The sequence below is a fragment of the Stegastes partitus genome, unplaced genomic scaffold (genome assembly GCF_000690725.1).
Source record: "Stegastes partitus isolate 25-593 unplaced genomic scaffold, Stegastes_partitus-1.0.2 Scaffold143, whole genome shotgun sequence".
In the NCBI taxonomy this organism is placed as follows: domain Eukaryota; kingdom Metazoa; phylum Chordata; class Actinopteri; family Pomacentridae; genus Stegastes; species Stegastes partitus.
In genome coordinates, this window is record NW_007577874.1 from 438,201 (window position 1) to 451,690 (window position 13,490).

A 13,490-nucleotide genomic window follows, 5' to 3' on the forward strand; every position below is an offset into this window, starting at 1 on the left:
AAGCACTACAACACACTATCACTTATTTACTAAAACCCAAATCTCTTCTAATTACATAAATATCATATATTTGATTTATAACTGTGGAATAAAAACGTTATTTTCAGAATAAAAGCCGTTACGCGCCTTGATAGCGTTGGTTGGTACGTGTAACGCCAACCGGCAGTTTTATTTTGAAAAGCCAGCGGTTGAGGAGCCGAGCGCTTAGCTTTTTGAAGGAGTGAACGTCCACATCCATTTTTCTGCACATTTTACCGAACAGAAGAACCCTCGTAGCTGGCTTTTAGTTGTTTCTGGAGGCAGACAGGGTCATATTCTCGCATAATAACCGGTTATGTTGCGGGTTTCGCGGTCCTTCCCCTCGCTTTAGTTAGCCGCGTTAGCCTAACGGGCGCCGTATTCCAAGGTAAGTCAGCGACAACCGTTAGCTGCTCGTTAGCATGCTAGCAGTTAGCTTGTGCGCACTGACCGCTTGGTTTAACGTTTGAAACGGTTAGTTAAAATAACGTAAAGCCTGTTAGAGTGGTTTCTGAATGAACTTTAAGAATTCATAGTGAGCAGTCAGTAATGTTTGAGTGTGTGGTCAGCGTAAGGAAGCGGGAGTTTAGCTAAAGTTAGCATGTGTGCTGTTGCTCCTGAAGAAACCAGTTAAAGTTCGTGTCAAAAGCAAAGTTTTACGTTTCACTTTGAAGCACTGTCCATGTAAAGGAAGGTCGACACACGTAGGTTGACTTAAATATAGTGTATTATAGACTAATCTGCTTATTACCTCCTCATTTAGTCACCCATCACATGTCAGGGCAGGTTTATAACATGTATTATGCAGATGTAGAGCTACTGAGACGATGTGATTTCTAGGAGAAAAATAGAGTTAACAGGTTTAAATATTCAAGTCAAGCCTCTGCAGTGTTGTTTATTGTGTGGATTTACATGAGCGAGTTCAATATTACGGTTGAAACTCTACGAAATTACTATAAAGGCGAAGACTGCAGTGTTTTTAGTTATGGAGATCAGCCAGACTAAAGTAGATGTTAAGAATAAGAACCTACTGTGTTATTAACTATGGAAATGAACCTCACTTATTTGATCATCGAAACTTAGAGCCTGTAGTGTTTATGTAATGTGGAGGGGAGTGATTCCCTTTCAACCAGGCTGGATGGAGTAAGAAGTCTTTGGGCTTTGAAGGAAACTCACTGTGATGTTTTGTTTTTCTGTGATATAAGAAAGCAGAAAAATGTTCAGCACATGACTGGAATAGTCTGTCTGGAAAGACTCAATCGTTGTCACTGTTCAAAAGCCCCGATATTCAGTTGAATTTAATGTAAAGCCCCTTTTTCATTTTGGGATTTCAGGTATTCACTATTTACGCTTTTAAAACTACCAGTTAGCTCATTTGTCGGTCTGCTAGCAATTAAAACCAGTCTGGTCCTAATGTTAACTTGTGCAACTGTAATGTTCCTGAAAATGTATGTGAAATAGAGTTTGATGTAGTTTCTAATTAGCTAGATGCTGGATTAACATTCAGTTAACCGCTCAGTCACCAGGCGATTATTCATCAGTGATCACAATATTTCTGAGGATCTTGACTAATATGTGTAAACCTCAGTCGTCATGTAATACATGAGACCGAATGTTTTTAAAGTGGTGGACAAAAACTGTTTGCTTTTAGAAGTATTATTTATTATTATGTAGATGGTTTCATGTCATCATGACGGGATTCTGTATAAAGTTGTTCAACTTGAATATTTTATCATCACCCAACCTCTATATATGCTCAGGTATTTTCCTCAGGATAAAAACAAAATTGTAGACAGCTTCTAATTAGAAAATAACCTGGAATCCCTGTAAAATAATCACAATGTCCCAGCAGTTGTTGGTGTTGCAGTTGTTCAACTTCCAGCTATGAGGATGGTTTAGATTCTCTTGTTGAAATAGATGCACTCATTTACAGAAATCACATTTTATGTGTTGTATTTTAACATCCTAAACTTAGGAGAGTCTTGCCCCTGTTGACAGAGAGTGATGAGTTAGTCCTGTTATAAAAATCTCTTTTACTTTTAGGTTGACAAAATGTCAAGACCACGGTCCCGATCTCCACGTTACAGGTAAGTCCCCTGGTGTTATTTCATTTTCTGCTTATGTTTGTGTACCAGAGAATCTGTAAACTCTGAAACTACTAGTTGTAATTTGTAAATGCGATTGATTTATTTGTTCCTGTTGTTAAATTGGTAATTTTTACTGTCCTAGGAGGTTCCCGTGGGAGGAACCTGACTTTGATGCTCACAGACTCCTTGCAGAGCTGGATGGAATCCCGACTGACAGGAGCCATAACTTCAGAGAAGGTCCAGAAGAGCCGAGGGACTACTTCAGGAAAGAGATGTACCCAGAAGGCCAGAGAAGATCCCCTTCTTTCTCAGATGACCATCAATTTGTGCGTCGTCCAGACCAGGAGGAGTTTTACCACAGGAGGCCGTCACCTCATCATGGCGCGATGCGCTACGAAGACCGAAGGCTTCCCCCGCCGCATGATGGAGGAAGTGATGTAGATAGACGCCGAGGAGGGTTTAGAGAACACTTGCAGAGTTTTGAAACCAGGACGAGGTCGCCCCAGTCGCCTCCAAAGTTGATGAGGGAAAGATTGACGCCGACGCCGAGGTCTCACTCAGCCCAGAGAGAGCCGGTGATGGGCTGGAGGAGGGAGGAACCGGGCCGAGGTCGAGGGAGGCTCAGAGATGTCAGTCCTGGTACCAGGTCAGACAACCAAAGAGCTGCAGAAGACAGGGAAAGGGAAAAGAGGAGCACACAAGGTTCTAATAGAGGCAGACAAAGAGAGAACCCACATCACGACAGGAGCCTCCCTTTTAAAAGGCAACGAAGAGAAATGGATGACGCAAGTCAGCTGGGGTAAAGTTTAAGCAAACTGCTTTGCAGCGCTATCGGGAAACGAAGAATGCAGGGGAATCTCATCTTTCTTATTTTCACTAGAGCAGAACTCCTCACTGTTTGTCTTCACGCCTTAATTTCACTAATACTGCGTAGACGAGTGTAGCAAACATTGCATGGCTTAGAGTTTTCTTTCTTTGCAAGCTCTTCTGAAAGAACTGAAATTTCTGCATGTCTTATTTCCAGTTTACCGTGTTTGTTAATTCATATAACAATCTTCAGAAAATGAGGGATTCCCCGAGAACGTTTTTAAAATTTTGTTTCATTTTGCTTTTAATCCAATCAGAATCCTTAAAAAATACGTAGTACCTTCTGATACCTGATGCCATTTTCTGAGAGAACACATACTTTAGCTATTGTAGAGTAGCTGCAGTACCTAGTTGTTCAATCAGATGCAACCTCCTACTGTTTATCACTGTGACGACCACAGGAGGAAGGCCCTTCAGTGTTGGAAAGCAGAGAGCATTGTGGGAGTTTAGCGAGTAAAGAAGCACCATGACAGAGACTGTCTTCCATATTATATAGTATAGCAGCAAAAAAATAGTACGTCCGAATTCACATTAAGTACTCTTACTGTGAGAACTGTAAGGACCAGAGGAGGCAGGCACATCCATGCAGGAAAGCAGAGAGCATTGTGGGAGTTTACCTTGTAAAGGAGCACCATGACAAAGACCAAACCATATAGTGTGCCAGAAAAACGTACAGTACATCCAAATGTAGTATGCCAAGAATGCCAGGATGTCCAACTACATCTGGTCAGATTTTGCAGGATGCAAGCCAGCATGCTTTTCTGGTCATTCAGACCCACAATCCTCTGCGCAGTCACATACGTCACATACATGTCGAGTATGAACAAGCTGCCGTGAGCATACACACAGATGGTAGTTTTTTTTTTTTTTATTAAACCACAGACTGATGGTATAAGTGTAGGATGCAATATTATGATTAATTTATGCATACTGCATTAATCTGTATCTACTTAAGTAAAATTAATCAATCAGGTGTTGGTTTTTGCTGGTACCGGTCACCTGATATAGGGCCTGATCCTGAATTTAAGATTAGATTCGGGACATCCCTACAAAGAAATCATGCTGCAGCTACAATAATTAAATTGGATATGTAATCACTATTTATGTATATATGTTTATATAATCCAGTGCTAATTCTAAGTGTAAATTAAAACTAGACTTGCGACGGACCATGTATCATTTTTGAACCATGTCACCTCCTCTTATGCCGTCACAGGTACAGGGAGGAGTTTGGGGAACAGGGTTACTCAGTGGACTCACCAGGAGATGGTTATGGAGGAGATTCTCGGGGGAAGTTTCCCCTCGGAGACATTCGGCGCTCGAGGCCAGTCATCATCGAACACGGTCACGGCATCACCAACAGCAGAGAGGTGCCTCGGTGGGAGCAGTTGGACAATCGTAGGGATCGTGACCCAGACTTTGACCGACAGAGGAGTCCTCGTCCAATGAGCTCCTCTCAGGAGCGTTTCAAGATGTCGGACAACAGGGTCGATGGTCGGGAAGACGCAAGAGAACGCCGTTTTCAAGACAACGCAAGAGACTCCAACTATCGTGAAACTCGGAGGAGCCCTGTGCTGGACAGACCAAACACCACGAGATATGATAACAGAGTTGGTCCCATGAACAATGGGGGGAGAGGCAGTGATCGTTTATTGAAAAGGAAGTACAACCAGGGTCAAGGTGGAAGGCCTGGACAGCCCAGGAATCAACCACGCTTCCAGAAGGGTTACCAAGAGCGCCCTCAAGAAGACCAGAGACCAGGGTACCGACCCTTCAGGGACGATTACGAGGACCACGTCCAAGAGGAGCCTACCTGGGCGGAAGAAGACAAACTCCAACAGTGGGAAAGGCCTGGAAGTCTGGACCGACACCTGCAGAGGGTCGACTTGGACCCTAAAATGCCCCGTCAGAGGGAGCGTGGATGGAGCGATCAGAAAACCGACAACATGAACACCATGACGGAGGAAACGTTAACCATCAAAGTGGACATGAGTCGACCCGTAAACCAGAGCAGGTAGAGTATTTCTAATTTAGTTATCAAGGGTGAGAGGGGAAAGTTCACACTTTCTTTTTCACAAAGAAAACAAAGAAGAAGAGGAAGAAGAACCCAGAGCGACTGTTTGCTTGCGTATAATTTACAGCCCTTTGGGAGCATCGGCCACATCACGTCATACAATCAGGAAGAAACAGCAAGAAACGGCACATCTTCATCCAGCGGTGGAGTCGGCCGGCACGAAAGAAGCGTTTGCTGTTCTTCAGACTGAAAACTCAGGAAAAGCTCAAACTTTCTGAAGAAGCACACTGAAGCTGAGCTTTGGGAACATTGTGAACAAGCCTTCATCGCTTTGTCAAATAAGAAAGAATGAACTGGAAGAAAACTGTTCCTTCATCATGTTGACTGTTTGATTTGCGCATCATTCTGCAGGAATGGGAGACGATGCTCGGCGCTGGAAATATGTGACTTGACACGACATGAAACTTCAGGACCTGAGACTTGGTTGTATCTCAAGATGCAACAAACATGAAGGTTCTCCGTGTGACTGAATCCTCATCTGCCCCCGAATCATTACAGGAAGAAAAACTACCCTGAACGGCCTGAATGGTGTTTGGCAGACGTCAGTTTTTGTTGGAAACCTGAACCAAAGATCATAATAATACTTAAGACGACATTCTGGCAAGATTCAGTGAAAGGCAGCAGATGCATCCTCATCTGGTTGGAGTTTTTCACGAGATTCTCAGAGTATGCAAGACTGGAAGATCTTGCTGAGGAGTGATGAAGACTGAGCTGCAGAAAACAGACCTGGACCAGATGCTGTTTTCCTTTTCAGAATCTACCGCTGAAGGACTCCACACACCACCTGTTACGTCATGTCATCACTCAGAAATGTGGAGTCCAGAAAACCTGAAGAGGAGTATTTTGAAGCCCCTTTGACTGTTTATGACGCACAGATGAACATTCATTAAATCTCCATATGCTCTGTGACGACCACTATACTTGTGTTCATTGAACCGCCACCTTCTGATGGATTTTCCGATGCAGCTGTTTGAGGAGACTTCAGTGAAGACGGATCGATAAAGAAAGACTCAACGCCACTGCAGCAGAGAGAGGAAAGGTCTGCTCACTTCTTCTACTGCAGGCTGAAGACGTGGAGGTTCGGATGTGTGAGCCTGTGACGCAGCATGACTTGCGTTAAAGCCACGTGGTTCGTTTTCACAACACCACAGAGAGGAGTCATTCGCATGCATTGCGATGGAGGAGAAAATGTTTCTGGCATTTGATTGGAAGATGGGAGCTTTTGTTTGACAGAAGCTGTGAGACGATGTGTCAGAGCTGATTACAGGATAGGAACCCTGCAGATGCTGGTTATGGACCAAGTGGGAAGAAGGTGGAGACAATCACACCTGCTATGAGTGGATGAGCGGGGAGTATTTATGCTTCTGCCTTCTAGAAGATCAACCTCTGCCTGGTTTGGCTACTGCTGAGACATGAGAAGACGATTCAGAGATTGCCCATGATGTGAAAGCTGCAGACGGATATGAAATATTGGAACTGAAGGATGGAAAAAGACGTCATTGGAGTAAAGGAACTGCTAAAGAAGATTCCCAAGCTTTACCCACAGATGTCAGCTTCACAACCTGAACCTAAATGCCAACAGGCTGTTTAAAGAAGAACTGGAACATCTACATAATCGTCTGTGCTGCCAAAAGGGAAAAATGAAAACCGTGACAATAAATGTCACGACATCTGTCTAAAGACGGGATTGAAGTTATAAAAGCTGGAAAGAAATGAGGATTCTGAGCATTTTCAGTGCTGTGAAACGCAGACGTCAAAGCTGCAAACACAGAAATCATCTATTCTGAAGAACAAAGGAAAACTGAAGTTTAACTGTCACCGAGTCAAGAACAGGACAAACTGAAGTCCTGTACGTCACCATTAATGCTGACAGCGGTTTGTCAGAAGGAGAATTTAACGACATAAATATCATCATTACTGTGTAAGAGACTCCATGAACAGAGGCATTGCTAATGCTGGGAACCTTCATCAGAATCTCTGTCATTTAAAGGGAGATGTCGACTTCAGGAGCAGGTCGTGCTCGTAAAAGAATCCGGCATCTCAAGCAGGGTAAGAAGTCGGGTGCCGAAGCAACCGGGGACGCACAAAACTGTCGTTTGCGTTTCTGCAGCATTCCTCTCGAGTCGTAAAACGCGACCGGAGACTTTGTCCATCAAGCGGTCGAAATGTCTGAACTGAGAAGCGATTGTGCAACCAATCGGAAGATTTCAGATAAGAAAAGAAGTGTGAACTTTCACCCCGATCTTTCACTCACCTAGTTGATAAAAACAGGGAGCATTGGTCCTCTCTGGCTTTCACGTTATGCCTTTCTAAGTATCCGTTAAAATATTATGAATTGGAGTGATTCTGTGTGCGCTGAAGGGTGAACATGCCCCTCCTTAGTCAGCTTTAAAGGTGTAGTCAGTGGAAGAGCAATGAAAGGTAAGTGCGTTTGGGTAAGGTAACGATGTTTTTAGTAACATTTTTCTTTTTTTTTAATGTTTATATTCCCTCTGTCAGGCTACAGTGAACAGTCTACTTATTCAGTCACTGGTAATGTAACTCAGCCTTGTCAGAAGGTTGTAACTCGGTTGAAACTAAAAACTGTTAATTTTCAGTGTGTTTTGAGGATATACAGACTGGCTGATTCCCTCCTGTTTCCTCGCTGTCCTCGCTGTTGTCGCTCACCTTCCTCCTCCTCCTCTTCCTCCCCCGCAGCTCGCTGTGTTACTCCTCAGACAGGCAGCTCTCTTTAGATCTGGTCAACGTCGGTCGCCAGCGCCTGGAGTTCCTGCCCATGCTGGAGCATTCTGGGACGTACCGGGAGACGGCGATGCACACCGGGACGTTTGCCCAGGAAATCATCACGCTGGTGCACCTCGTCAGAGGTCAGCACTGCACAGACGCTGTGGTGAAACTGAACTTTTGCATATAAATAAACGCCTGATTGAGCCCATCGGTGCCACGCTGGTGCACCGACGTGGTGCAGTGATGCACTTCACATGAACCAGCAACTGTGCAGGAAAGGAAAGATTGTAGTCTAAAAAAACAGAGAGATATCAGCTGAGAGGCGTACATCATGAGCACATATAGGTAGTGTTTGTGCTGTTACTCCCACTGCCAGAAGGGGGAGACCAAAGATCTGCACCTCGTTTTTAGAAGGAGACCTAATCTAACATTTAGGAGTTTATCAATGAAGAACTTCAACACAGTGGAGTCTTCACATAAACACTACCCTAGAGGGAGACGTTGAGACTTGGTGTTCAGATTTACAGATTAGTTTTTTTTTTTATACAGTAACTGAAGCTATGCAAAGTTTTAACTTCATACTATGAATATTTTCAGACTTAAAGACCTTTTAAGTACGTAGAGGTGGGTAGAACATTTGGGCTTTGTGTAATTTTTCCAGCATTTCTGAGCCTCATAACTTTACAAGTAACAGGAGACGGACACATGACATTTTCAGGACTGAGAAACACGTTTCAGTTCTGCGATCGTATCAGTTTTACATCCATCCAGGTGTCACAGTCTCAAGACAAAATCTGGTTGTTGCTCATTTTTCCTTTAACCAGCTGGATCCTAGTTTCAGCAACAATATTCCATTATTTTGACACTTGTAGCTTCTGGCTGCGAAATGGAAATTCGACATCAACGTCTTTTATATAATCTGTTGGAGAAATCACATTAATCATATTCTATCACTGTGTTTCTGTTTACTTTCTTGAGCAGCGTCCTGCATTGTTTTAACAAATTTCTATTGTTAACTATAACGTGATGTCAAATGTATACAATAATTATTACAGCAAAAGAAGCAGCATCGTTGTGAATAAATCGTTTTATAGAGATTATTGTTGTGATGATGGGAGTTAATGTGGACACAGAAAATGTCTCTCGTCTGCACTTCCAGACCAGTACTTCAGAGACGATGGCGTCACCCTGAACGAACGCTTCTCAACACCACAGAAAGGCGGCTTTACAGAAGAAGAGATGGAGGAGCTGACGCTGGACCAGAGGTTCAGCTCAAACCGGTAGGTGGCAGACGGAAACCGTGTTTGGTGCTCACAGCAGTTTTCTGGGGAAAACTTAACAATATTATTCTTATTTTTCTTCTCCTGCAGAGGCTTCAGCTTAGACATGAGCTCACTACTTCATGACGACGAGCCTCTGTTCTCCAGACTGGGACCCATGCAGGTAACGACTAAACACACCCTCGTTCTGTTGCAGACTGTTGATCAGCAGCGCTTGTGATCGTCTCATTGATCGCACTGACGGTGTGGTTTCAGGGTTTGAGCCAGCAGCCGATACGAGGCCCCGGCGACCTGAGACACGACCTGGAGAGGAGGCGGCAGGAGAAGCTGGAGGGCGTGAAAGTCACGATACCAGGAAACAGTTTGTCACAGCGCAACCAAGGTCCTGTCAGGTGAGACTGAAGCAGCTGTTTTCACTCGTGTCCTTTTCCTTCTGTCATTATTTATCAGATTATCACTGTGGGTTTAAGCCTCCTGGGCTTCCCACTGATAAGGGATTCAAGGCTTTATTGGTCACAAACACCCGTTCCACACCGAAACAATAATGATAATAATAAGAAGAATAAAGCACACAAGAAATAAATCTGTATGTTTATAGATACACTGAACAAAAATATATGATACTCGATGATAGTGTTAGAGTCTGACGTGGACAGACAGTCATTAGTGAACAGTGAGTTCAGCAGAGGGCTCAGCACACAGCATTTAAGTGATGGGAAAATGATTAAGCGTTCCATATCATGTGTTCTGTATCCTGTTTATTACGTTTTTATCTGGCTCGTGTTGTAAATGCGTCCAAAGAACATAAAAACAGATATGTTCAGGTCGGTGACAGTTCAGCGCCTGTTGAAGACGAGCATGTTTCACTCCTCAGAATGAAAACATGCTCGTCCCTCGTCTCATTTACTATTTTAATCAATTAAATACATATTACTGGTGGTTGATTAAATAAAAATCAGACATTAACATCCCTATTTACGAGAGTTACATTAAATTTAGTCCCTTTGTCATCAGTCCAGGATCCCACAGAAGTCCTGTTCCTGACAAACTTATTTGTGTTGCTGTTGTAGAAAGTCATAAATCGGACATTCTGCCAGTCGTTCATGATGAAGAAAGTAAAATGCGGGTCATTTTCTTTAGCATTTGATTGAAATGTTTCTGAATGTCTGTGGCAGCGAGCTGGATATGGACTACAACGAGCAGATGTCTCAGCTGGACCACGACGGATACTCCACCTGGCCGGAGGGGCAGAACCGCAGGCGAGACGGCAACATGGTGAGTATTAGAGTTCAGCCTGTTAGGACGCCTGTCAGGCTACATGTTGGAGTCAAACTAAACGTTTTCTCTCCTGTAGGGACCAAGGAGAGGAGCTTTAAACAGACTGAACACGGGCCCTCAGCGCAGGAACAATCGCGCCGGTAATCGGCGGCAGAACGCCCACAGTAGCCTAACAGGTACCTTAACACACCTGCAGACTTATACGGAAAGAAAAAGCTGTAAATCTGCCTCTAAAGACTATTTTCCATTCAATTAATCTATCCACTAATTAGTCAGCTGATCACAAGAGGTTCAAGTCAATTCTGTTTATGAGTTTTGAACTCTGAGTGTATTCAGAAGGTCTAAAAACTGTCCCTACTAATGAACAGACTCCTGGTCTGCTGTCGGAGCTAAAAACCAGCTTTTTGTTGTGTGATAAATCAAACTAGGGTTCGTTGACGTCCTTTCATATCACTGCTGTTCCATCGCCTCAGAGTTCGTTCACTTATTTATTTAAGACCCAAACCTAAGAGTAAACATCTTACCTGGGAAACTATTTCAGGTGTTCTTCAGAAATGCGACTCCCACAGCCATGAGTCTGGTGAGGACTCAGACAAAGTTGTTTCCAACAGAACCAAATAAACAGACCAAATATTTAGCTGTTGGCCCTTAAAAAGGAAAAAAAAACTTGCAGATGATGGTTTTAGGATCTCAGACATGTCCTGCAAGTGTGTGTTTTACATTTTACATTGAACCTTTTAAAATCGCTCCACATGTAAGGTGTTTTTTTGATAAAACATTTTACAGAATTTAATTTATGGTCACAAATACGTAAACTCTGAACAGAATCTGAGTCAGCATCTTTCCTGACTTCTGTGTGAGCTCACTGACTGATTTATTTCTCCCAAACGTCAGAGCAGAGCAGCTGCACATATTCACGTGATTTCTGAAACTAGAGTTTTATCAGCTGGAGTAAAACACAGACAGGTCAGCTGCTGTTTCTGGATGATCTGACATGTCGGCTGCCGTGTTAAAACTGCTGTTTGCAAAGTTTACAATCGACTTCTTGGAACAAAACCAAAGCCGACTCTGAGTAAACGTTCATTAATTAAATCAGACCTGCAGCTTCCATCAGGTTGGACCAGTCCAAAGCTGTGACAGCAGGTAGTCTGATCCTCCTGCCACCAAAAACAATGGATTCATCCTGGAAGGCTGCTGATGTGGAGCTTTTCTATGCATGTAAATAACACTGGAGACTGTCCAGCCAATGAGGATTTGGTCGGATGAGGACGTATCGAACCACCGGTCGACCTGCAGCTTTTGTGATTAAGAATACCGCTGTGAAATTATGCAATGATTTAAAGTTATTAGATTCACCATCGTCAGAATCCTGTGTGTGGTCTCCAGAGTTTTTATTTGTCACATGATCGTGCAGTGAAAGTGACCGTCCGGTACACATGGAGGCAGGTGTTTTGGAGTTCTCAGGTCACTGTGCTGCTTCGTTTTTAGCTGCAGCCCAAACCATCGGCGGCTAACGGCTCGGTGCGACGCATTTAGCGTGACTTGTTCCGCAACTGACCTCCGTTTGGTCCCGTTGTGTAACCGGCCGACTCTGAGGTGGTCACGTAGAGGAATATCCCTGTGACCGGCTGACACGTTTCAATTTAAGGAGGTTTCCCGCAGATCAGCCGCTAATCGGGCCTGAGCTCGTCCAATCCCATCTTCTCGACTCCTCTCCCTCCATTCGCTCTTTTCAAATCTTCCCGGACTGTGTGTTTGCTCCCTCTGCTCTGACCCACCTGCCGCCTGTGGCCTGGATTCCTCTGACCTCTTTGTCTCTCTGTATTTTCACCACTCTTAGGTCCGAACTGGTGATCTGACACTGGAGCCGTGTTCTGTGTGGACGTTCTCGTAACAAATCGAGTAAAACGCAGCCGTTCAGACGTCGGTTTCGGTCAGCAGCTCTGTTCCGTGTGTTGAACTGTGAAGACGTCTCCGCTCCGAGGCCGACTGATGAATTCGATAAATGTGAAACGCTGAAAGCTGCAGCGCTGGTCCTTCACATCCTCTGTTTACTCCTGTTTGTCTGTGTCTGTTCCTGATTTCTCTCTCCTCTCTTTTTATGTCATCTTCATTTTAAACGGATTCAGAATCCTCACAACTGATGGAAGAAGAACAGATTGAAACGCAGATGAAATGATTGTACGTTCAGTTTTCTTGCCGTCAGCGCGTCGTCTTGCGCAGGTTTAGCTTCTTAAATGTTCATTATGTTGCTAATAAACATAAATGTTATCTAACTCTGACTCCTGGTTTTATTCTCTCAGCGTTACACCAGCTTTATAAATAAACATCATCCTTCAGTCACAGTGAATCAGCAGCAGTTTGTCCATACACGTGAAGATGCTTCTGAAGGTTTACCACTTTGTTCTGTTTACTGATGAGTTGTTTGTTCTGTAAAATGTCAGAAAATGCTAAAAAAATATCAGTCAGTGTTTCTTAAAGGTGCCAAATGTGTTGTTTTGTCCAAAAATATTCAGTTTGCCATCTTAAAGGAGGAAAGAAACCAGAAAATATTTACATTTAACAAGCAGAGAATTTGGGCTTTTTATTAAAAAATGACTCAAACCAATAATGTGATGATCAAAACAGTTGATGATTAATTTAATGGTAAAAAAAAATATGAATGCAGCTTCGTTTCCGATATTTGATAAGTTGTAATGTCCAAACTCGTCATTTTAGCTTCACTAATAATGAGTTAATTCTCTTTTGGCGACTCCATTTTTGACGTCATGACGGTAAATCTGCACTAAACTGAAGCTCTCGTTATTTCTGTTTCGTATATAAATATAGAAGTGCAGTGATTGTACACATGAGAAAGATCATTTAAACATCAATAAAACATTAAACTGAATATCTCTGAATTGTGGACAAAACAAGACATTCGTCATCTAGGACAGAATAATCAACATTTTTCACCATTTCCTGACATTTAATATTCCAAACGTCTCATCAGTTAATCAAGAAAATAATTGTTGTTTTCAGCTCTGATCAGAATTTGCAGCTTTGTTTTCCATCCTTTGATATTTTGGGGTGTGTACGTGTGTGTTGACGGGAATATTCTCACCATTTTCAGGCTTTTTTTTACAGAGCAAAAGATTTGTTGATTAATCAGGAAAACGG

At 43.2% G+C, this 13,490-nt stretch overlaps 1 protein-coding gene across 3 annotated transcripts; it reads left to right on the forward strand.

The window, feature by feature from the left end:
- Positions 1 to 193: 193 nt before the first annotated feature.
- On the forward strand, positions 194 to 12,607 carry zgc:112982 (BCLAF1 and THRAP3 family member 3). 3 transcript variants are annotated; one of them, XM_008279071.1, is made up of 11 exons: positions 194 to 406; positions 2,062 to 2,105; positions 2,248 to 2,904; positions 4,189 to 4,986; positions 7,744 to 7,913; positions 8,933 to 9,053; positions 9,144 to 9,216; positions 9,309 to 9,445; positions 10,229 to 10,328; positions 10,408 to 10,507; positions 12,172 to 12,607. In XM_008279071.1, exons 2-11 carry the CDS (start codon positions 2,071 to 2,073, stop codon positions 12,183 to 12,185), a joined length of 2,205 nt encoding a protein of 734 aa, XP_008277293.1. In that variant the 5' UTR covers positions 194 to 406; positions 2,062 to 2,070; the 3' UTR covers positions 12,186 to 12,607. The 3 variants fall into 3 exon arrangements, with proteins under 3 accessions (XP_008277293.1, XP_008277294.1, XP_008277295.1); XM_008279072.1 differs by having other exon boundaries at positions 2,287 to 2,904; XM_008279073.1 differs by lacking the exon at positions 4,189 to 4,986 and having other exon boundaries at positions 197 to 406.
- Positions 12,608 to 13,490: the final 883 nt, after the last annotated feature.

Coding starts and splice junctions, on each gene's coding strand:
- zgc:112982 (XM_008279071.1), top strand. CDS start 2,071: ATGTCAAGACCACGGTCCCGATCTCCACGTTACAG. Junction 2,905..4,188: donor GATGACGCAAGTCAGCTGGG/GTAAAGTTTAAG, acceptor ATGCCGTCACAG/GTACAGGGAGGAGTTTGGGG. Junction 4,987..7,743: donor CGACCCGTAAACCAGAGCAG/GTAGAGTATTTC, acceptor CCTCCCCCGCAG/CTCGCTGTGTTACTCCTCAG.